Here is a 25,715-nt window from a genome sequence, read left to right on the forward strand (position 1 = left end):
TGGGGCGAGGGCATTAAACATTTGGTGGGGGGGATAGTGGGGTGGGGGGGGGGGGGGGGGGGGGGGGGACATAGGGTCTCAGTCTACGCAGATGATTTGCTCCTTTATATAACAGACCCGTTGGGGGAAATCGCAGGAATTATGGGAATACTGGAGGAATTTGTCCAGTTCTCAGGTTACAAACTGAATGTGTTTGCGAGCACTTTGCGATCCAGGCAAAGGGGCAGGAGAGGGGACTGAGGGAGAAGCCATTCAAATGTGGGAAAGAGTTTAAGGTACCTGGGGATTCAAGTGGCAAGGGACTGGAGTCAGCTTCATAAACTAAATTTGGGCAGAGTGATTGAGCAAATGAAATGAAAGGGGACTTCCGTAGGTGGTACATGCTCCTGCTGTCACTGCCGGGGATGGTACAGACTGTGAAGATGACAGTCCTCCCGAGATTGCTGTTTGTGTTTCAGTGTCTCCCAATCTTCATCCCCAAGGCATTTTTTTGGGGAAGATGAATGCGGCGATCTTGGATTTTATATGGACCGGGAAAGCCCCAAGGATGAAGAAGGTTCTTCTTGAGCAGGGACGCAGGGAGGGGGCTTGGCCCTCCCGAACACTATTAACTATTGCTGGGCGGCAATATTTCAATGGTTAGAAAATGGGCAGTGGGGGAGGGGTCATTGTGGGAGCGAGTGGAGGCGGCATCTTGCAAGGGCACGAGTCTGAAGGCTCTGTTAATGGCACCTCTGCCGTTATTCCACAAATCGAGTTGTAGTGACAGCCCTGAGTGTGGGGGCAGTGGAGGCAGCACATGAGACTGGAGGGGGCGTCAGTGTGGTTACCGATCTGTGATAACCACCGGTTCGCTCCAGGTGGGCTGGACGGGGGCTTTAGGAGATGGTAGTGGGCAGGGATTGAGAGATTTGGGGATCTCTTCATTGAGGAGGGTTTCCCGTGCCTGGAGGAGCTAGAGGGGGAGTTTGAGTTACCAGGTGGGAACGGATTTCGGTAAACTCGCTGATGGGGGCTGGGTCCTTCCAGGGGCCCCTGGAGTTAGAGGGGGCCCACAGAATTCTGGCTAGGAGGCCCAAGCCGAACGAGCCGCCGCGGGCGGTGTTGGTGCGGTTTCATCGGTTCGTGGATCGTGAGTGCGTGCTCCGGTAGGCCAAGGAGCGGAGCAGCAAGTGGGAGAACACGGAGGTGCGGATCTTCCAGGACTGGAGTGCGGAGGTGGTGAGGCGGAGGGCCGGGTTTAACCGGACGAAGGCGGTGCTCCATAGACGGACTGTGAAGTTCGGCATGTTGCAGCCGGCGCGTCTGTGGGTCACCTATAAGGATCGGCACCATTATTTTGAGTCCCCGGAGGAGGCGTGGGCCTTTGTGCAGGCCAGGAAATTGGACTCAAACTGAGGGTCTAAGATGGGGGATGCTGTATTATACTGTATTTGTATTTGCTTGGTTTAATGTAAGATGTGGGTTGGCCTTAGGGTGGGTGGGGTGATGTTGGTTTGTCCTTTCTATATGGGTTTTTCTGTAGGGGTCTGGTGGACGGGTTCGGGCAGGGGGGTAAACGGGGAGTTCGGGGAGCTGGTGGGGGGGACTGACAATGGGAATAGCCCTGGAGGAGACGGGGCCAGACAGGGCCCGCGCTGGGAGATGGTGGGGGTGGGATCGGGGCTGAGAAGCGCGGGTCGTTGCTGGCTGTTTTTTTTTCCCTGCGCAAGAGCGGGGGGGGGGGGGGGGGGAAAGAGAGAGGACACATTGACGGGCACGATGGAGGAGGGGCAGTCCCACGTGGGGAGGAGTCGGAGGTAGGGCGGGAGTCGCCAAGGTCAGCAGAAGTTAGCTGGCTCACGGGAGTGCTATGGAGGGAGGGGCGCGGCTAGGAGGGGTCCTAGCAGGGGACGCTGGCCGGTGGTGGGCAAGGGATGGGGTATGGCTAATCGGCAGGGGAGGGGGGCAGGGAGCCCTCTGATCTGGCTGATAACCTGGAATGTGAGGGGGCTGAATGGGCCGGTCAAACGGGCCCGGGTATTTGCGCACCTGAAGGGGCTGAAGGCGGATGTGGCCATGCTCCAGGAGACACACCTGAGAGTGGTGGACCAGGTTCGGGTGAGGAAGGGATGGGTGGGCCAAGTATTTCACTCAGGGCTGGATGAGAAGAGTAGGGGGGGTGGCGATCCTGGTGGGGAAGAAGGTGTCGTTTGAGGCGTTAAATGTGGTGGCTGACAGTGGCGGGAGATATGTGATGGTGAGTGGTAAGCTGCAGGGGGAGCGGGTGGTGTTGGTGAATGTTTACGCCCCAAATTGGGATGATGCGGGGTTTATGCGGCGTATGTTGAGCCGCATTCCGGACCTGGAGGTGGGGGGCCTGATCATGGGGGGGGGGACTTCAACACGGTACTGGATCCCCCATTGGATCGATCCAAGTCCCGGACGGGTAGGAGGCCGGCGGCGGCTAAGGTGTTGAGGGGATTTATGGACCAGATTTTGGGGGTTGGGGGGGGGGGGGTGGATCCCTGGAGGTTTGCGAGGCCAAGGGCCAGGGAATACTCATTTTTCTCCCACGTACATAAGGCCTACTCGAGGATTGATTTTTTTGTCCTGAGCAGGGGGTTGGTTTCGAGGGTGGAGGATGTGGAATACTCCGCCATTGCCATTTCAGATCATGCTCCGCACTGGGTGGACCTCGGGCTGGGGGAAGAGAGGGACCAACGTCCGCTCTGGCGCTTGGAGGTGGGGCTGCTGGCAGATGAGGAGGTGGCCGAGAGGGTTCGGGGGTGTATCGAGAGGTACCTTGAGGCCAATGACAATGGGGAGGTCCGAGTGGGGACGGTCTGGGAGGCATTGAAGGCGGTGATGAGGGGGGAATTGATCTCCATCCGAACCCATAGGGAGAGGGGGGAGCAGAGGGAGAAGGAGAGACTGATAGGGGAGATGGTGCGGGTGGATAGGAGATATGCGGAGGCGCCAGAGGAGGGATTGCTGGGGGAGAGGCGTAGCCTTTAGGCCAGATTTGACCTATTGACTACCAGAAAGGCGGAAGCTCAGTGGAGGAAAGCACAGGGGGCGGTGTATGAATATGGGGAGAAGGCGAGCAGGATGCTGGCACACCAGCTCCGAAAGCGGGACGCGGCCAGGGAGATTGGGGGAGTGACGGATAAGGCTGGGAAAGTGGTGCGGAGGGGAGTAGATGTTAATGGGGTCTTCAGAGACTGCTATGAGGAACTGTACCGGTCGGAACCCCCGGTGGAGGGGGGTGGAATGGGGCGCTTCTTGGACAAGCTGCGATTCCCGAGGGTGGAGGAGGAGCAGGTGGAGGGACTGGGGGTGCCGATCGAGCTGGAGGAGGTGGTCAAAGGGATAGGGAGCATGCAGTCGGGGAAGGCACCGGGGCCGGACGGGTTTCCGGCGGAATTTTATAAAAGGTATTTGGACTTGTTGGGCCCCCTGTTGGTCCGGATCTTTAACGAGGCAAGGGAGGGGGGGGGCTTTGCCCCCAACTGTGTCACGGGCGCTGATTTCCTTGATCCTGAAGCGGGACAAGGACCCTCTGCAATGCGGGTCATACAGGCCGATTTCGCTGCTAAACGCAGACGCTAAGCTGCTGGCAAAGATCCTGGCCACTAGAATAGAGGATTGCGTGCCCGGGGTCATTCATGAGGACCAGACGGGGTTTGTGAAGGGAAGGCAGTTGAATACGAACGTTCGAAGTCTCCTCAATGTCATTATGATGCCGGCCATGGAAGGGGAGGCGGAGATAGTGGTGGCATTGGATGCGGAGAAGGCCTTTGATAGGGTTGAGTGGGAGTATTTGTGGGAGGTGTTGGAGAGGTTTGGGTTTGGGGAGGGGTTTATCCGGTGGGTGAGGCTGCTCTACGGGGCACCGATGGCGAGTGTAGCCACAAATAGGAGGAGGTCGGAGTACTTTCGGCTGTACCGGGGGACGAGACAGGGGTGCCCCTGTCCCCCTTGCTCTTCGCGTTGGCGATTGAGCCCCTGGCCATGGCATTGAGGGAGTCAGGGAACTGGAGGGGCCTGGTGCGGGGTGGGGAGGAGCATCGAATGTCGCTGTATGCGGACAACCTGTTGCTGTATGTGGCGGACCCGGTGGGGGGGATGCCGGAGGTGATGAGGATTCTTAGTGAATTCGGGGGTTTCTCTGGGTATAAGTTGAACCTGGGCAAGAGTGAGTTGTTTGTGGTGCATCCGGGGGATCAAGAGGAGGGGATTGGTCGGCTCCCACTGAAGCAGGCAGGGAAGAGCTTCAGGTACCTAGGGGTCCAGGTGGCTGGGAGCTGGGGGGCCCTGCACAAGCTCAACCTCACAAGGTTGGTGGAGCAGATGGAGGAGGAGTTTAAGAGGTGGGATATGTTACCGCTGTCACTGGCGGGGAGGGTGCAGTCTGTTGACGGTGACGGTGCTCCCGAGGTTTTTGTTCCTGTTCCAGTGCCTCCCCATCCTTATTCCCGAAGGCCTTTTTTAGGAGGGTCAACAGGAGTATCACGGGATTTGTGTGGGCGCATGGGACTCCGAGGGTGAGAAGAGTGTTCCAGGAACGGGGCAGGGATAGGGGGGGCTGGCGTTGCCCAACCTCTGTGGGTACTATTGGGCTTCCAACGCAGCGATGGTGCGTAAGTGGGTAATGGACGAGGAAGGGGCAGCATGGAAAAGGATGGAGGCGGCGTCATGTGTGGGCACGAGCCTGGAGGCGCCGTTGCCACTCCCTCCAACGAGGTACACCACGAGCCCGGTGGTGGCGGCTATCCTCAAAATTTGGGGGCAATGGAGACGGCATAGGGGAGAAGTGGGGAGCTCGATGGAGGCCCCGATACGGGGGAACCATCGGTTTGTCCCAGGGAGCATTGATGGCGGATTTTGGGCTGGCACAGGGTAGGGGTTAGGAGGTTGAGGGACCTGTTTGTGATGGGGAGGTTCGCGAGCTTGGGGGAGTTAGAGGGGAAGTTTGGGTTCCCCCCGGGGAACATGTTTAGGTACATGCAGGTGAGGGCGTTTGCCAGGCAGCAGGTGGAGGGGTTCCCCTTGCTGCCCCCACGAGGGGTGCAGGATCGGTTGCTCTCGGGGGTGTGGGTTGGAGGAGGGAGGATTTCGGACATATATCGGGTGATGCAGGAGGTAGACGAGGCCTCGGTGGAGGAACTGAAGGGTAAATGGGAAGAGGAGCTGGGTGAGGAGATTGAGGAGGGGACGTGGGCGGATGCCCTGGAGAGAGTGAATTCCTCCTCTTCCTGTGCGAGGCTTAGCCTCATACAGTTCAAGGTGCTGCATAGGGCCCACATGACTGGGACGAGGATGAGTAGGTTTTTCGGGGGCGAGGACAGGTGTACTAGGTGCTCGCGGAGCCCAGCGAAACACGCCCATATGTTTTGGGCGTGCCCAGTGCTGGGGGAGTTTTGGAAGGGGGTAGCAAGGACGGTGTCAAGGGTGGTGGGATCCAGGGTCAAGCCAGGCTGGGGACTTGCAATTTTTGGGTTTGCAGTGGAGCCGGGAGTGCAGGAGGCGAAAGAGGCCGGTGTTCTGGCCTTTGCGTCCCTAGTAGCCCGGCGGAGGATCTTGCTCCAATGGAAGGATGCAAGGCCCCCAAGCGTGGAGGCCTGGATCAATGATATGGTGGGGTTCATTACATTGGAGAAGGTGAAATTTGCCCTGAGGGGATCAGTACAAGGGTTCTTTAGGCGGTGGCAGCCTTTCCTGGACTTCCTGGCGGAACGTTAGGGAAATAGGCCGGCAGCAGCAGCAACCCGGGGGGGGGGTTTGGATCGGTGGGAGGGAGAACTGTGTCTATGGGTTTGTGGGATGTGGCGGGTGTTATCTCTTTCCCTTTTGTTGTTGGGTGTTCTTTTGTTTTTTTCCTTTGTTTGTAGTTGCTTTTGAAGTTGGGTGGGTATTGTTCTTGGGGTGTTACCGCGGTTGTTTTGTTAATAGAGGTGAGATGTTTATATTTTGTAAAAATGTCAATAAAAATTATTATTTTATTTTTTTTTAATGTTAAAATTATAAATTCCTCGATAACATATTATCTAAAAAAAAATCCCATGACATTATTCGGAGTATATTAAAAGATAAAGTCACGGTAGTCCCGCATAACCATAGGCTGCTTTTCCCATTGAGGGGGAGAATTGACTGATGGTGATTGAACTAGGATCACCAAACCTCAGGCGAGGGGCAAGGTTGAGAAAGTGGGCCTTCATGAATAACATCAGCCAGTATGGGAATTGAACCCACACCACTGACCTCGTTCTGCATCACACACCAGCTGTTTACCCAACTGACCTAAACTGGCCCCCATTTCAGTTGGCTAGGAGCTTGCTGAAGAATGTTATTGACACATATAGAAAAAGATGAATTAAAATGAAGACAAATTATACTTAAAAAACTTGGATTGTTTTAGTCCATATTCAGTCACAATGTTGCGTAGTTTCAAGTGAGGATTGCAGGATTGGAAGCCAATGATGCTGTAGAGACACTGTCAAATTGCCAGAGGTTGCTTTAATTGGCAAGCTTATTGATGGAATCAGGTGTACAGGGAGGTTCCTTCCTGCTGTTCTGCAGGTGTGGTACTTTTAGCTGCCTAATTACTTCACAGCAGACCAATAGCTGTTTTTTTTTTTGTTTCTCCCTCAGTTGAAGCTTTTTCGATATAGTTCTTTTTGGATCTTCCAGCCCTGTTCAATCCTTTTTGCAGGTAAACTAGGATAGCCACTGTTATCAAGCGACCTGTACAAAATGCCAAGTCATCTCCCAAATATGGCAGACATCAAATAGCAATTCTCCCACCTGCGCTTTTGTACTGGCCAAGGCACAATTTATATTCTTACTGAAACATCAAAAAATCTTTGTTATCTCCTACATGAGACAACAGTTAACGGAATTAAATTAAGGATGGTCTTTTGTCCTCTTAAAAGAGACAATTCAGTCTGAAATCCACAACTCTTTTCTAAAACTCTGAAATATCATAATTATGGACTGTAACCGAGTTCTGCATTGTTTGTTAACTTTTCAATTCTATCCCTTCTAAAAATAATTATTAGTGCTTCATTTACATTTTTATGGCACTGTTGATGTGTTACTACTTTTAGTTATTTGTGTATTTGTACTCGCAGATGCCTAGCCTGTTTTAAATCTTATTTTCTAGGTAATTATCAACCTTCAACACATTCACATTTCAATCCATTTGCCAATTATATATATGCCTGTTCTGCAAGTTTAATACATTTTTGTAGTTTGTTACCATCCTCCTCAAGATTGACCATCTCCTCCTCCCAACCCTCAACATTTGGTGTCATCAGCAAATTTAGAAATTATGGTTTTGATCCCAAAGTCTGAATCATTAATATAAATTGTTAACAACGTGATCTCAGCATAGATCCTTGTGGAACACCTACAGCCACTCTAAATTTCTGTCTTGACATCAGTCAGCTATTCATAATGCACATTGGTTCCATGTTCTTTGACCAATAGTGCATAAAAACGAAATAAATTATTTCAAGTGGGTCTGGAGGGGCAATAATATTTTAATAATAAGACCATAAAATCATAAGAAATTGGAGCAAAAGTAAGCTATTCAGCCCCTTGAGTCTGCTCTGCCATTTAAGAAGATAATGACTGAGTGGACTGTGGCCTTAACTCCTTTCCTGCATGCCCCCCATAACTGTCCACTCCCATCCCTACATAACCATCCACTCCTTGTTGATCAAAACACCTATCCAAATCAGCCTCAAATATATTCAATATTCCTGCCTCCACTATTCTCTGGGGAAGATTAACCACCCTCAGAGAAGAAATTTCTCCTCATCACCATCTTAAATGGGAGTCCCCTTATTTTTAAACTGTGCCCAGTTCTAGATTTCCCCATAGAGAGGTAACATCTCCTCCTCAACTACGCTGTCAAGTCCCCTCAGAATCATATCGGTTTCAAGAAGATCACGTCTCATTCTTCTAAACTCTAATGAGCATAGGCCCAATTTACTCAGCTATTCTTCAGAGAACAACCCCTTCACCCCAAGAATTACCTTGCGGATCTTCTATGTGCTGCTTTCAGTGTTAATATATCCCTCCTTAAATAAAGAGACTAAAACTATACACTCCAGATATATCATCAATCTGCTGGACAAATGTAGCAAGACTTCACTACTTTTATCCTCTATCCAATTTGCAATAAAGTCAAACAATCCATTTACCTTCCTAACTACTTGTATACCTGCATGCTAACGTTTTGTGGTTCATCCATGAGCTTCAGATAGTATTTTTCAGTTTCTCCATTTAAATAAAACATTTTTTCCCTTCTTCCTGCCAAAGTGAATAACCTCCTATTTCCCCACATTATAATCTTTATTAGTGTCACAAGTAGGCTTACATTAATGCTGCAATGAAGTTACTGTGAAAATCCCCTGAGTAGCCACACTCCGGCACCTGTTCGGGTACACTGAGGGAGAATTCAGAATGTCCAATTCACCTAAACAATCTGCCAATTTGTTGCCCGCTCAGTTACCCTATCTATACCCCTTTGCAAACTTTATGGTCCCTCACAGCCTGCTTTCCTACCCACCTTTACATCATGAGTGAATTTAGCTATAATCTACTCCGTACATTGATGATATCACATCTGGAGTGTATAGTTTCGGTCTCTTTATTTAAGGAGGGATATATTAACATTGAAAGCAGCACATAGAAGATCCGCAAGGTAATTCTTGGGGTGAAGGGGTTGTTCTCTGAAGAATAGCTGAATAAATTGGGCCTATGCTCATTAGGGTTTAGAAGAATGAAACGTGATCTTCTTGAAACCGATATGATTCTGAGGGGGCTTGACAGCGTAGTTGATTGTTGCTAAACTGAATTAAAAAACTCAGAGTGGCAGATCTGTCATGGGCAACAAAACATAATAATAATAATAATAATAACCTTTTACTTTTACAAGTATGAAGTTACTGTGAAAAGCCCCTAGTCATTAATACGATTTGTAAATTGTAACAATACATGAACCAGAAGATGTACTGTGGAATAGAACATCTTAAAACCCAATCTAATACGGTTACATCTAGTATGCAAAGAATTGAGCAGTATCTGTGCATGTAAGACAGAGATCTACTGTGCTGATGGATACAAGGCCGTTAAGAGTCAATGTGTGTAGAAAACAAGCAGAGCACTTAAGGGAGTAAATAACACCAAAGTAAATGTGTGGTGGCCTGTACTTTTTCAATACTCTCACAGCAGGAGGTCCATGACCAGAGGTGTGTGCAGTCAGACACACAACTGGAGTGCAGATGTTTAGATGTTCCCAACAGTAATCCAAATCCATCATGCAACATAAGCAAACAAATTTATGAATCTCTGCGTGATACTACAGAAACATTTTCGCAGAACAGTCTCTATACTATAGAAAAGCAGTAGCACTCAAGCAGCAGACCTAATCGATTTTATAAATGCTTTGTTCTCTGTGCAAATTTTACCAACATGATTGTTGCTAAACTGAATTTAAAAACTCAAGAGTGGCAGATCTGTCATTGGCAACAAAACATAATAATAATAATCACCTTTTATTTTCACACGTATGAAGTTACTGTGAAAAGCCCCTAGTCGCCACATTCTGGCGCCTGTTCGGGTAAGCTGGTATGAGAATTGAACCCACGCTGCTGGCCTTGTTCTGCATCACAACCCAGCTGTCTAGCCCACTGAGCTAAACCAGCCCCAAAACCTATTTGGGGAGCCAATGTCAGCTTCAATCACTACTGAGCAAGGATCCAAACAGTACATGCCCAATTCATACTTCACAAAATGCTGCTTCTACCAGAATAGGGTCTGAGATATACTGGTAAATTGGAATCACCCTGCTCACATTCATTGTGTGAACTTCACCAACTGATTCTTTTATTCTTTATTCTTTCACAGGGTGTGGGCATTATTGGCAAGGTTGTTGCCCGTACCTAATTACCCCTTGAAATGAATGGGTTGGTTGAGCTATTTCAGAGGACAGTCAAGAGTCAATCACATTGCTATGAGTCTGGGTCATGAATACCCAGATCGGGTAAGGCTTGCAGATTTCCTTCCCTAAAAGGACATTAGTGAACCAGATGGGTCTTCATGACAATTGATGATAGTTGAATATTTGAATTCATAGTTGAATTTAAATTCCACCAGCTGCCATGGTGGGATTTGAACCCAAGTCCCCAAAGCATTAGCCTGGAACTCTGGATTACTAGTTCAGTGACATTATCACTATGCCATCATCTCTCCCGTCAGCTGCAAGTCACTTTATGGTCAATTATGTTCCTCAAGCTCCCAAGCTGCTCGTGGCCAAAAAAACAGGTGACGTCCAGTGTCAGTACCCTTTAAATCCAACCATGTTTCAGGGAACCATCCAAGTTATTTCTCCACTTTTCCAACCTCATTAGCTTCACTTCATTGACTGGCATTGCTGTAATATAAAGCCTTTTTTCTCTGCTGCATTACCAATGTGCTTCATCGACAACGTGGGAAAATTACTCTCCTTTATCTGGATGACTTTCTCCCATTTACAGATGACATCCTTATCCCCTCTTTAAATAATGTTGCCAATTTAGTATCAATGAATACTCAATTAGGGGCAGCCTCAGCTGTGGCATATACATTAAAAAAATTAGTCTGATATTAGCCAATTTCTTTCCTGAAGGAGCCTTTTCGTTCATCAGATTATGCTGGGTTTGAAGCCAGATTATTGGACATTATTGTGCTAGTCAGTTCCCAAATCACTGAAACTTCAATAGGGGTCCAAAAAATGAAGACATTTCCCACAGAGTATCAAAAAGGTCAAGTGCAATATTTATCTTAATCCCTCCTCTATGTTGCTGCAAACCTGCTAAAAAGGTCTTCAATCCTTCCAGTTCTCAAAAAAAAAAAATTACCCTCTATTTTATTTTCCTCTAAATTGACCGGTAGTGAAAATTCTTGTTGTGCTGTGGTTAATTAGCATTCTGAAGTTCAGTCGTGCTGAATTTATTATTTTCAGTTTATAGAAAATGTAGGCAAGCCTTTTCACTTACACATTCCAAGGTTTAACTTGCACAACATTACAGCTTCAACACAAAATGCCAAAATGACAATTCTGGACGTTAAGGGCTGGATTTTGAGAACAGAACGAAAGAAATAGGTTCAGGAGTAGGCCGTTCGGCCCCTCAAGCCTACTCTACCATTCAAAAAGATCATGGCCTTAACTCTAGCTTCCTGTCCCCCCACCTCCCTCCTCTTTTAGATCAAACGGACATTCAACAAATTTTGCCTTTGCCTTCAGGATCAAATTACAACAAAGAGACAGATTTAATTAAGCTAAATTCTAAAATTTAGATCTGCCATCCAATGCACATTTCTGGTACCATCTTCTAATCCAAATGCTTATGTTCTCCAAACAGGAACGCACGATCAATCTTAAATTTCCAATGTTGCTCAAAAAGGCCCTCTAACACTTGAATACACTTGTAGTTTCTTACAACACAAACTGCATATAACTGCAACAAAATTAGTAATGGGCATCGTCACACCATGAAATACACACATCTTGCACTACAGAAGGTCTTGTACTAATTCACTTCCTTTTTAATTGTTAATCAATAATATTTGGTCTGCCTTCAAAAAGTAGGCTTTGCAATAAGAAACATAAATTAATTAATTACAGTTGAACTTGTGATCTGAACTTAGAACAAATCAATTCGGTGATCCGTATTCTGTTCTTCCATTGTTGTACAACAAAGCGCAATCCTAGGTCCAATGTATATTTATTATAAATCAATGCCTCCGTCACTTGACAAAGCTAGGGCCACATTATTAGGAAGAAGGTCATTCAGAGTGAAAACAGAACAATGAATTATGCTGCAAACCTACTTTTTGTGTAGCCGGGGATCAAATGGGGGATGTTGTGCTCCATAAACTTGTTGTATACTAAAGGAAACAAAAGAGAAAGACATGCCATATAAGTGTAAAAAATGAATTCAAAAGGCATCATCTACACTTCATATTGCAGATCTGAGGAAAAATGCAAGTGATACCATCCATGAATTATGTGTATAGTATTTAGTGATGCTTACATACAAGATCTTTCCAAATGTAGAAAAGCATTACAAGTCAACACAACTTGTCAAGAGACAACAGAAATGGTACCATTTTCAGTACACTGATGTTTGCTTTAGAATAGAGTACAGCTTCCAGTTCCAAATAAACAGTAACAGGTCAGAGTGGAGAGAAATGATAAACGCAAGATGTGTAAGTTACAGTTCTGAAGAACACAGTCCAGAATGAGATGAACTGAGTTTAGTGTGTACCCGCTTCAAATGCACTCAGTTTTGTTGCTGGGTACTATTAAAATTACCAAATCTTTACACAAGTTAGGCTTAAATTTCATGATTTAAATGGCAACTCTGTGCAACTTCAAGAGAAATCAATAAGGATCCTAAATGACTGTGATTCCAAAAAAGTGGTTTAAAAAAATGGAAATGCTCTCATCTAAAGATCATAAAACTAAAATACTGCCTGGAATCCTCTACAGCCAATACATTTTTTTGATACTGGAATTATACCAGCGACAAGAGATATTTTTTCAACCTTCACCACATGATAATAATGTGCAATGGTACAGGAACTCACAGAATATTAGACTGTGAACAGAAAATAATATTAGATGCCATAGAATATCAGAGATTTATCAGATTGTGAATTACAAACACGTTTATGTTTTTGAAAAAGGCATTCACTGGTATGTTATTTAATCAATTTAAATGGTTACCTCAAATCCCCACCTCATAGAACCCATGCTTTCCATTTGTTGAGTCAAGGAGCAGCACTAAAATCAATAAAAAACAAGGAGAAAAGAGTAGTCCTCCCAGCCGTGTCCAGTGATAGACCAAGAAATTGCCTCCAAGCTTCTCTCTCTCTCTCTCAATACAAATTGGTCAAAAGTAAAGCTATCCATACTTAATTATGTCGTTCTTGCACTTTATCCAGAGATTGGATTTAACAGTGTCATTGCCAAAGTTCCAGATATCAGTTTGACAGGGGATAACCCATGAAATGGAAGTATCCAAAAAACGGACAAGTGCAGTTTGCAAAATTGTGGGGCAGATTTCAGTAGAATCCGAAATCAATTCAATTAGCTAGGCAAGGAAGTTGAGTACTGCTTGTAAAGAGAAATAAAAAATAAAATTCAAACTTAAAAGTATGAAGAAAGCAGGCTGCATTATGGTGTTAGACTTCATTCTCAAGTCATTGATGCCAATCCCCAGCTTGCATCATATTGACTTGCCTTAGTCAATATTGTTACGACTCACTGAAGCTGTAACTGTAAATGGAACATCACATACCTATCAAAGTGTGTATCAATCACTAGTAACACTAATGCCCTATTTACCTGAAATTGGTCATTCGGATTCTTCAGCTGGGAAAGATCAACTACTTTTAAAACACACAAGAACATTTCTTCCTTGGCTGACTAACTCCTTGATCTCACGTTTCCCAATTCACAATGCAGTCATAAAGACAATTACACTTAATTCAAGTCCGCCACAAACAAGACTGGCAATTATTTAATGGTGAGTCACTGTTATTTGTCCAAATCAAATAAACACAACCACTGAGAATTCAATGACAAATTTTAATTAACTAGTCACTTTCTCCATATGTTTGACAATGTTCCAAGTCTGGGGAAGGAGCAGATAATAAACTGGCATACTGTCACCATATAATAAATTGGACAATAAACTAGTCAATAGTAAACTTTTCATCACACCGAGATATTTCATAACCAGAGCCACAGAAACAGCCATATCTACAAGGCTGACATTCACTGTAAAATGGGAACTAAAGGAGGAAACCTAACAAAGATAAAGAAAAAGCCAAAATTGACAAAACAAAACACAAATGCAGTACACAAAATAGAAATCCTGTATTCCTTTTGGGAGAGAATAATTGCTATCAGGCCTCATTAGTGAGCTGTTTAATACATCTGCTTTGTTTCTGAAAAAAAGTTGCAAGCTGATTACCGCAAGACCCTAGCTTGTCAAACAACCACTTGGTGAAAAATAACTTGAAAAAGAAACAAAATTTCATACAGTCATATAAAAAAAAACAAGGAACGGTCTTCAATGACTGCAAAAATGCTTTTATCAGCCAGAGATCAGTAGTCACAGTTAAATCAACAGTAAACACTTCAATTAGTAGCTAAAGTAAAAGTCAGGATTTGACTTGAATCACTTAACGTCCTATATTCCTACTGCATTATTCTGCTTAAAACAATCTATCATATAATTGCAATCTATTTCTAGGAACAGTAGAAATCCTTTTTTAAAAAAGACAGGAATTTTAAACCAAAATGCATATATTTTAAATGTGATCCATGGCTGATGCCAAGTAGCGATGAGGAAAACTCATTTGGTCAATGATAAAGTGTTGCAAAATATTCAATGGCAGTAATTTATTTATCTGCTTATTTACAACCAGAACAGCGGCCCACTGGTTCTGTTTGCAGATAGAACATTAAGCAGTCCATCACAATTTTACAACAAAACTAAAATGAAAAATAATTGAAGCAACAAACTATTTAATTTGACATACGACCATCGGCAACAGCAAGGGCCTCAACAAATACCAGCTTCTCAGGGCTAATGTCACATTGGACATATAAAACAATAATTTCCAGCAACAATTCCTCCTCCTGTACCAGGAATGACAGCTACATTTTTAATGGGAAAATGGAGCTTAACAAGCAAGAGGTCATTTAGGAAATGCTTCTCTGGACAGCAGATTTATTACTTTTCCAGATCTTGGTACCATTCCGATCGCAGTTGTGTGGGTGCACATGTCCATGCCAAGTGCAGAATTAAGCTTATTATCTTAAAAATGTGTCAAGTGATCAATTCCTGTCAGTAATATAGATTAAAGACATTTCTGCAAAAGAAACATTTCCTTCAAATTTCAAGGATGTGCATTATGAACTATTCAAAATTATTGCTCAACTGTAATTAAAATAATCCTCACGTATCCTTATTCTTTACAGTTCTCAGCATGATTAGTTCAAAAGAAATCAAATAAATCTGGAGGAGTGCAAGACATTTAACAAGCTACTGAAAATCCAAATGTGCAGAAGTAAAATCATTTAACACAATCATGGCTTTAAGATGATGAATCATTGGTACATGGAAGCACTCTGCCAATGAAACAAATGGAATCTTGGAAATAAATGCTCTTTTTTGATACAGAGGAAACAATTGGTTTTACAGGCACACAGTCAGTTCCCAGTATGCTCAATCTCGACTGATAACTGAAGTCTAATGAAAGCACGTCATCAACAGGACAGGAAAAAATAGACCCAAGACTGTTGTCCAAGTACCAAGTATTAGTACCAAGCCTAATGTACCAGATTCTAGTGAACATCTTCAGATATTAACTTGCATTTATTGTCCCCAATACTTACAGTTCTCTGGCTATAAGGGATACAAGACAAGCAACCTATTTTTGACTCCAATTATATAGCAGTAAGTTTAAGAGTAGGCTTCACTAGCCAAATCTCAAATTTTCCCCAGGAGTATATATGTACCATCACCATGTACTAGAGGAAATAACAGACACACTTGCACTATGGAAGTGCGGACAAAACTATTTTCCAAGGGAACTTAACATTGAAAAGTCTATTATTTCCAGGCATGTGTTATCTTATAAAGGCAATTAATAGCAATACAAAATGCACCTATTTGCCTTCATAGTACTACTATGTATCACGAGTGGGGCATATTGAATTTGGCGAGTAGTTTACTAAATAAATCCTTCTTTATTTTACAGCAAATGCAACCAAGTTCAGCATTAATAGTGAAAAGTGAATGAGAGGATACTAATTAAAAAGAAAAAAATGCAAATCAAGAGATGCTATTTGTCCTGCCTCTGACAGCAGAATATATAAATGCAATTACAATACGGTAGAAACCATTTGCAAAGCAGAACAGAACTTCTGTCTGAAAAGCAAAAGCAAAGACAGAGAATGCTGGAAAAAAACACCAGGTCCGGCAGCATTCCTAGGTGTGAAAACAGGGCTGACATTTTGAGTCTGTATGACTCTTCAGAGATAGAGTGGGGCAGAAATATGTTGAATTGTGTACAGTACAAGAGGGGGTGGAACACCTAGATCAGAGTGGAAGATCAATAGTTAGTGGGAACTATGAGAGATAATGATAATCTTTATTGTGTCACAGGTAGGCTTACATTAACGCTGCAATGAAGTTACTGTGAAAATCCCCTAGTCGCCACACTCCAGCACCTGTTTGGGTACATTGAGGGATAATTCAAAATGTCCAATTCACTTAACAAGCATCTCTTTTGGGACTTGTAGGAGGAAACTGGAGGACCCGGAGGAAACTCATGCAGACATGGGGAGAACGTGCAGACTCCGCACAGATAGTGATCCAACCGGGAATGAAACCCAGGTCCCTGGAGTTGTGAAGCGACACTGTGCTGCCATGCCACCCAGATTGCATCAAAGGTGTAGCACAACAGAAGAACAAGTAACAGGTGAACCGGTTTGGGGGGGGTTGCATTTGGACAAAAAAAAGTTTCTGTTACATTTTTAAAAATGTAAGATGGAGGAGAACAGTCACAGTTTAAATTTGTTGAACTTAAATGTTGAGTCCTGAGGACTGCAAGGGCCTAATTGGAAGATGAAATGCTGCTTCTCCAGTTTGCATTGGGCTTCACTGGAGTATTTCAGCAGGCCCAAACCAAGGAGGGGTACGTGGACATGAGAGCAAGATACTGAATTGAAATGGCAAGTGACAGGAAGGTTAGAGTCATGCTCGAGAGCTGATAAAGGTAATTCCGCAAAGCAGTCACCCAATCTGTACTTATTCTCCCCAGTGTAGAGACAATCATATTGGGGGCAGTCAATATAATAGGCCAAATTGATGGAGGTGCAAGTGAAATGTTGCTTCACCTTAAAAGAAGTGCTTGGAACCTTGAACAGTGAGGAGGGAGGATATCTACATGGACTTCAGTAAGGCCTTTGACAAAGGTCCCTCATGGCAGGCTGGTACAGAAAGTGAAGTTGCACAGGATTGGAGGTGAGCTAGCAAGATGGATATAGAACTGGTTCGGCCATAGAAGACAGAGGGTAGCAGTGGAAGGGTGTGTTTCTGAATGGACGGCTGTGATTAGTGGCATTCGTCAGGATCAGTACTGCGATCTTTGCTGTTTGTAATATTTATATATATCAATATCAATATATATATTATAAATGATTTGGAGGAAAATGTAACTGGTTTGATTCGTAAATTTGCGGACGACAAAGGTTGGTGGAATTGCAGAGTGATGTTTAGCACAGTGGGCTAAACAGCTGGCTTGTAATGCAGAACAAGGCCACCAATGCAGGTTCAATTCCCGTACTGGCCTCCCCAAACAGGCGCCGGAATGTCGCGACGTGGGGCTTTGCACAGTAACTTCATTGAAGCCTACTTGTGACAATAAGTGATTATATTATATATTATTATTAGATATTATGAGGACCGTCAGAGGATACAGCAGGATAAACATCGATGGAGATTTGGGCAGAAAGATGGCAGATGGGAGTTTAAACCGGACAAATGCGAGGTAATGCTTTTTTGAAGGTCTAATACAAATGAGAAATATACAGCAAACAGCAGAACCCTTATGAGTATTGATAGGCAGAGGGATCTGGGTGTACAGGTACATAGGTCACCGAAAGTGGTAACGGAGGTGGAGAAGGTAGTCAAGAAGGCATATTGCATGCTTGCCTTCAATCGGCTGGGGCACTGAGTTTAAAAATTGGCAAGTCATGTTGCAGCTTTATAGAATCTTAGTTAGGCCGCATTTGGAATATAGTATTCAATTCTGGTTACCACACTACCAGAAAGATATGGAGGCTTTGGAGAGGGTACAGAAAAGATTTACCAGGATGTTGCCTGGCATAGAGGGCATTAGCTATGAGGAGAGGTTGGAGAAACTTGGTTTGTTCTCACTGGAACACAGAGGTTGAGGGGCAACCTGATAGAAGTCTACAAGGGGCATGGACACAGTCAGAAGCTTTTTCCCAGGGTTTAAGGTGTGAGGGGCAAGGTTTCAAGGAGATGTACAAGGCAAGTGTTTTTATACAGAGGGTGGTGGAAACCTGGAACACGCTGCAGGGGAAGGTAGTGGAAGCAGATATAAGTGATAAGTGACTTTTAAGGGACGTCTTAACAAACATGAATACAATGGGAACAGAGGGATATAGTCCCTGGACGGGTAGGGGGTTTTATTTCAGACGGGCAGTGCAGGCTTGGAGGCCCAAAGGGCCTGCTCCTGTGCTGTGATTTTCTTTGTCCTCTTCTTTGTAAATGGTCAGGTGTTGCAGCTTCTGCGATGCATAGGAAGATGCCGTGCAATGGGGATGAGAAACTGGGCATGATGGAGGAGTAGACCAGGGTGTCATGGAGGGAGAGGATGACCGCAATTGGGGGGGGGTTCCATGCTGGAGTTGGCAGAGATGGTGGAGGATCATCCAAAGAACTTCTGTCTTTGTCTTGAAGCAAGGAGTTGGGAAGCATACGCGTAGGCGGACAAAGGTCAAGGAACATACCTATACCTGCTTTGCTGCCTTAGATGGGTGCTAAACTTCACACTCAGAATGATTGTGCTGTATGGCTCATAACATTTCATACTGTCAGTGTCATGATAGTAACAAAAACATAGCTCTACAATTGTCACCTTATTACTGGCACATCACAGTCAGAGCTATTGGACTGGGTTAAGTGTTTAAGCCAACTTGAAAAATAAAATGCTTTATCACAAAATGTCTCCAATTAGAGTTGAATTCTGAAGCTGTGCAGGGTAGGTGGATTGCCCACCCTTGATTGGAAAAAAATAAAATGTAAAAAAATGATAACCCCCAAATAAGTAATAGCAAAAATAAATTTCATTAAGTTTGTTAAATTGACTTTCCATCCATTTCACTTATCTGTAAATTTATGAATCTCACAAAGTTTACAATAAACCATGAAATTTGACAAATCAAGTTGCTGAAGTATGTTTCAATTGCTTGAAAGTACACTCTGAAGATTTTGAGGGTTGAACACATTTGACATGTTTTGCAAAATTAGATAAATTCCCATCAGCTGTGCATTATCATTTGATCTTAAAAATGCATTAAAACTAAACATTAACTGTACAAAGTATTAGCAACAGCTATAAATATGGTTCATACAGTTTTGCTGAAAACTTAAGATTGAAGAAACCACAATCATGGGCAGTCTTCTAATATAAAGAGCTTATTGGAGAATGAACACAAATGTCGAATGTAGAAAAAAAAATCAAGGGTGGTCAGAATATGAAATTCTCTGACACAAGTCATTTTGATGCTGAATGCATTTTTTTTAAAACAGGATTTGGCTATTTATTGGGGGGGGGGGGGGGGGGGGCAGACAGAAAAGGAATCTTAAAAGGGGATGTTGAAAGTAATATTTGGCCAACTGGTTAATATGGAAGTGGCCCAAGTTGTGAACTTTTGTTTTCCAAGCCAAACATGATTGCCTTTTCCAGGGAAGAGCGGCACAGTTTATTCATCATTTTGACATCTCTAAAAGATCGAACCAGCCAAAAGTTGCACGCGGATGTAAATACAAGCCGATTTCAAATCGAAAGTCAAGACGGATATGGCTAGGGATGAGCAAAGAGAACTGGCCGATCAAGTCGCACAAAGCACCTGCCAAGAATTACTTGCGCCAAGGTTTCAATTCACTCCGTGCAGTCTGAATGGCACTTAACAAAAAGGGCAATAGGGAGGAGGTAAAGAGCGGTGGGGCCGTGAAGCTGGCAAAACATTTCCGTGTGGGCGCACCAACCAGATACTGCCTGAACCTCTTTCACTTTGCCCAGCCTCAGCGTTGGGTGCCAGAAATGATAATCAGAAATTGGGGGAGGGAAGAGCGGATAGCAAGCCTACAATCGCAAAAAACAAATGGCACACAGCAAGAAGATCAACAAGGGGAACGAAGGTGCAGGGGAGGAGTAGTAGCAGCGGCGGCGGATTGAGGCTGTCCCGGAGTCGGTGAGCGCTTGCACGAACCTTCCGGGAACCTTGGCGTTCCGCTTCCAGAACTGCCTCCTGCCATCGCTCGCCATCGCCTCCCCTTCCCTTCCCCCTGGCAGGGCCGGCCGCTTTACAACCACTTCGACCCCGAAAGGGTGGCCGAATTTTTAATAAAACACATTTAAAATTATTTAAAAAGGTCGGGGGGTGGAGAGAGATGGGGAGGGGGACGGGTCCCCGCCGGAAAGGTTAAAATTTGAAATATATTCTAGAAACTGTACAGTGAGCCGCCATATTGGCGTCCGCACCCGACGCCGCCTTCCGATTGGCCGGGGCCGGCCCCGCACCCGGCCGTCCAATGGGCCGCCGCGATGTTGGGGACTAGGAGACGTCTCCTTGGCGACGCCACCGGCTGAGTGACAGGACGGAGTTCAGGCAGGTGTCCGCCGGGGAGCCCATCGATCCCGCCAGCTCGATCACAACAACACTGAATTACATTTAAATACAAGATGGAGAGATTAGATTGCTCTCCACTATCAATGTTGACAGATCGTTGCCTTATTTGCTTTTCTTCCTTGATCTACACTGGAGCGCGCAGGCTTGTTCAGTGCTGCCAGTACAGCCCAGCCAACTCCAGGCACGACTTAAGCATTTAAATTAAACGACCCAAACTTTTAATTTTATTTTAATTGAAATGGGGAATCTGGCAAAGTAGAACCACTTCTTTCGAGCTCTTCTGGGGTGCAGAGTCACTGAACATAATCCTCTATGGGCTTGGACAAAGAGCCATCCAGACTAGAAACGTTAGCTCCCTTCTCTCTCCACAGAGGCTGTCAAACCAGCTGAGATTATTCAGCAATTTCTGTTCTTGTTTAAGATTCCAACATCCACAGTAATTTTCTTTTATTTTACTCTATGCGCACGTCACCCAAGCTTCACTGTGGTAAGCACCATGGAAGTAGAACCCACGCTTCTCGTCGGCTGTCAGGCCTGTGGTTACCCGGTCTGTTGTCACATAGTTGTTACACTGAGTGTTCCTGGATCTCTTGCTGAACTCCGGTTTTCAAGATTTTAAATCAGCTCAATGTGAATAACTCATGATGTGTCAAGCGGCCCTTTATTGTGCACACTGTATCCTACCTCTAATATAATGAAGATTTTTAATGCGTCTGAATGTACTAACAATTGGAAGCGCCTGTTTTGTTTTCAGTAAGGGTGTTCAACAAAATGTGTGGACAAATCCCTGAGTAGACGCCAATTTTTATGTTTTCCTTTCAAGGGAATAAATGGTCCTGATGAAGGATATCCACTCAAAATGTTAACTCCTGTTTCTCTAGGCAGAGGGATTTGGGTGTCTTTGTTCATGAATTACAGAAAGTCGGTATGCAGGTAGAGCATGTAATTAAGAAGGCAAATGGAATGTTAGCATTTATTGCAAAAGGACTGGAGTATAAAAGTAAAGAAGTGGTGTTGCAATTGTTGGGTGTTGGTGAGACCACATCTGGAGTATTGTGTCTAGTTTTGGTCTTATTTCAGGAAGGATGTGGTGGCATTGGAGGTAGTTCAGAGGAGGTTCACCAGATTGATTCCAGGGATGAAAGATTTGATGTATGAGTCAAGATTAAATAGTTTGGCCTTATACTCGCTGAAGTTTAGAAGGATGAGAGGGGATCTGATCGAGGTGTACATAAAATACTAAAATGGATTGATAAAGTACATAGACCAAATGTCCCACTTGTGGGGCAATCTAGAACAAGAGGTCATGGTTTTAGGTTGAGAAGTGGTAGATTTAGAACTGAGATGAGGAGGAACTACTTCTCACAGAGGGTGGGGAATTTGTGGAACTCGCTGCCCCATAGCACGGTGGAATCTAAGTAATTAAATGGTTTCAAGAAGGAGATAGATACATTTCTGATAGAAAATGGGTTAAAGGGCTATGGGCAACAGGTGAGGAAGTGGATTTGAGACCAGGAAGAGATCAGTCATGATCTGATTGAATGGCGGAGCAGGCTCGAAAGGCTGAATTGTCTATTTCTGCTCCTAATTCCTATGTTCCTAATATGCCACCTGACCTGATTGAGGATTTCCTACATTTTCTGTTTTCATTTCAGATTTTCAGCATCTGCAAGTATTTCATTTTTCTTTTGTGTTTCTGTGAGGGAACATTGGTAATCATCGGTGTAATATTAAATACAATTAAAAGTGTGTATGAAAGCAAATACTGCAGATGCTGTAATCTGAAATAAAAACGGAAAATGCTGGACAAACTCAACAGGCATGGCAGCCTCTGTAGAGAGAGAAACATGGTTAGCATTTCGAGACCATTAAGCTCTTTTGCAGAACTATAGAACACCAGCTCTGTAGAAGGATCATATGAACACAAAATATTATAGATGTGTGTATATGTGGGTTAACTTTCAGAATGTTATGGCTGGAGAATAGGCATTAAGATAAAGGTTGCAGCATTATGAGTAAAAATTTAATTCAAGAAAATTGCCTGATTACAATCCAATGAAGTGCCTTGAGAAACTTTGCTGGTTAAAAGTGCTGTGTAAATTTAACTTTTTGCTGACAAAATTCAAGTCAATTTAATGAATCACTGTATTACTCCATAAATTATCCAAATTCCATCTTGCTCGATGATTACGACAGCAACCCAATATGTCCAGGGAACCAAAACATAAATAGGCATGGAAAGTCTTGTGTGGTTCCCAGAAGTTCTAAATAATCACGCTTTTAGAAACAAAATGTTGGAACTTTCTTTAAATGTATTTCACCAGATCTCAGCTTGTGCTGCAGACTGATGCACTGTTGTTCAGCCCCTAACTGTCTTCATCTTCTTCTTTAGCAATCCCTCGGGATCAAGCACGAGTTGCTTCCACTCTGGTTCGATAAGCTATGGGAGAACTGATATTTACACTGTGCGGCAAGCTCTGTCACATGTGGGGTGGATCCTGCTTGAAGGGTTGGGCTACTTGGAGGTTTGTGCACTCCCTGACACCTCATCTTCGCATTTGCACACTCCCAATGAAGCCTCTCGATGCACTCGGTATCCTCATAGATGAGCCTTCTCCATAGTGGTTGGTCACAAACCAGGGACCCCTATGAGTTGGTGGTATGTTTGACCTCTCTTTCAGGACATCCCCTACCATTCCCGTACCAGCCTCCCCGGACAGGCGCCGGAATGTGGCAACTAGGGGCTTTTCACAGTAACTTCATTGAAGCCTACTCGTGACAATAAGCGATTTTCATTTCATTTTTTCATTTCATAAAGCATTTCCGTTGCCTTCCCGGGAGTCTCCTGGTGCAACCAAACAGTAGCATAATGGAGTGATGTAGCATTCTGGATGTACATGTGTATAACAATATAGTTCCTAACTATTTATGAATAACAGAATAATACAACGTAGAATATAATACACTGAACAATGATTAAATAGGCTATTTAATCAGCAAGGTTGCAATTTGAGATCTTTCATTGTACAGAATGGTATTATAAAAAACAGCCAGTCTTCACAGAAGTCTATATTGACTATGAATTGGAATTTCAGAGAGTCTGGCAACTCCAGAACCCCTTTACAAATGATGGGTAAGATCTGATTTGGGCTTCCTGCACTTATTCCCGGCACCGATAATTTTCACAAACACAGGATAATGTTGCGGGTAGTAAGCCCCGCATCCTGTATTCCTGACCTGGCCACGTCAAATGTAAGGGTTGGCATCTCCCAGCCCCCTGCAATTTTCGTGGAGACAGCACAGCCTCTCCATGACTCCATGGCTCTTCAGAGGAGAGGTGAATCATAGACTGTATTCAGGAACGTTCTGAAAGGTAAGTTCAAAAGGTCTTCTCCATGGCCTCTCTTGCTCTCCATGTCAACTCATCCCCTCCTACCCTTCTTCATGGCCCCTCATACTCTGATAGAGTCAAGCACTAAGGGCCTAACAGCTTCTAAAACAACTGGGACAAAGTCCCAGAGGACTGAAGCCAGCCTTCTAAGCAGTCCACCTTGGCATTCACCCATCCTTGTGGCCATCTGGGATCTGCTTCAGGAGCCTCATTCCAGCTCATCCTTACCTCCCTAGAGCGAAAACTGGTCTAACGAGGCCTTTAAACTGAGGCAGGTCTGCCGAGTTGGGAAATTTATGGACTCAAATTACTAGCCTCAGTAGCAAATGTCTGGTGCAAGGAGTCAAAAACAGGTGAAGTGGGATTAAATTGCAACAGTTTCATTAGACTAGCGTACCGTATGATATATTTATGTATACAGATCTTATGAAATTGTACATACTTAAGTACTTATGAAAAAGTCTGAAACAAATTAGTTTAATATCTCCATTTTGAACAATAAATTACCAGATTGTAAATGTGATCCAAGTTCCCTGTGTCATTAAATAGATGAGCATTTCTTCCTTAATGAAATCTGCATATTGTTTTGAGAATCCTTTGAAGGTATCATCTGGTTTATATTACATCTGTTTTGATCAAACTAAATATAATTGCTCCTGGTTTCTCAGGGAGTTTCCAATCAGTCACCATTATTCCATAAGGAGCAGAATAAAGAGATTTGAAGAAGTGATTTGTCATGGAGAAAGTAGCACTGGGTTGCCATTGCCCTTCTTTAATGGATGGTAGGAGTTTGTGTTGTTGCAATGGCAACTTAAATAGCCTTTTGCAAGATTGCCATAAAACAATAGTTTGCAGCTGTGAGAGTTTTATTTTTCCAAAATGACTTAAGCAGGCAAACACAGCGGGCGAAATTCTCCGACCCCCACGACGGGTCGGAGAATAGCGGGAGGGCCTTCCCGACATTTTTCCCGCCCTCCCGCTATTCTCCCCCACCCCCCGCCCAACTGCCGACCCGAATCGCTGCCGCCGTTTTTTTACGGCCGGCAGCGATTCACAGCTGTTCGATGGGCCGATGTCCCAGCCCTTTACGCCGTTTTTACGAACGGCAAACACACCTGGTCTGGCCGTTCGTAAAAACGGCGTCACAAACTCGCTTTTCATAACCATGGCACCGATTGGCACGGCAGTACCACGGCCGTGCCAAGGGTGCCATGGGCCGCAGCGGGCCCGATGCCCGCGCACTCTTTCTCCTTCCGCCGCCCCGCAGTATCCATTCGCGGGGCGGCTGAGGGGCAACCCGGTCCGCGCATGCGCGGGTTTTGCGCAAATACGCAATGACGTCATCCGCGCATGCGCGGGTTGAAGTCTTCCAATCCGCGCATGCGCGGCTGACGTCATATGACGCGTCAGCCGGCGCTAACTCCGGCAAGCGGGCTTAACGATATTCGTTAAGCCCGTCATGCCGGAGCCTACGGCGTCGGGCTGCTAGCCCCGACCGGGGACCAGAATCGGTTCCCGGTCGGGAAGGGGCGCGCTGGCGTCAAACCCGCCCGGGTTTGACGCCAGCCTTACGATTTCTCCCGTTTTGGGAGAATCGCGCCCAGCGAATCCCAGAATATCAATATCATCTCAATGTTGGTGTGCTACTGAACTTATAGACATTAATAAGATTCCAAGTATAAGCTTTAGCTCAATGGTAGCGCTCTTACCTCTGAATCAGATGGTCATGGGTTTAAGAACCGAACTAGGGATTTGAACACTTAATCTATGGTGACAATTCAGTCCTCTACTGGAAGAGTACTGTCTTCCTTCCCAACTGTATGTAATATA

At 44.7% G+C, this 25,715-nt stretch overlaps 1 protein-coding gene across 4 annotated transcripts in view; it reads right to left on the reverse strand.

The window, feature by feature from the left end:
* Window positions 1–20,366, reverse strand: part of LOC119979117 (TBC1 domain family member 22B-like) — a 355,807-nt gene extending 335,441 nt beyond the window's left edge. For 3 of the 4 annotated variants that reach the window (XM_038821126.1, XM_038821121.1, XM_038821125.1), the window contains exons 1-2: window positions 20,075–20,366; window positions 11,863–11,919 (exon numbers count right to left, since the gene is read on the reverse strand). In XM_038821126.1, coding sequence (XP_038677054.1) covers window positions 11,863–11,919; window positions 20,075–20,130 — 113 coding nt within the window. In that variant the 5' untranslated portion in view covers window positions 20,131–20,366. The remainder of the gene's footprint in view (window positions 1–11,862; window positions 11,920–20,074) is intronic. The other variant, XM_038821122.1, reaches the window with a different exon arrangement.
* Between the last annotated feature and the right edge of the window lie 5,349 nt (window positions 20,367–25,715).

The sequence above is a fragment of the Scyliorhinus canicula genome, chromosome 15 (genome assembly GCF_902713615.1).
Source record: "Scyliorhinus canicula chromosome 15, sScyCan1.1, whole genome shotgun sequence".
Taxonomy (NCBI): domain Eukaryota; kingdom Metazoa; phylum Chordata; class Chondrichthyes; order Carcharhiniformes; family Scyliorhinidae; genus Scyliorhinus; species Scyliorhinus canicula.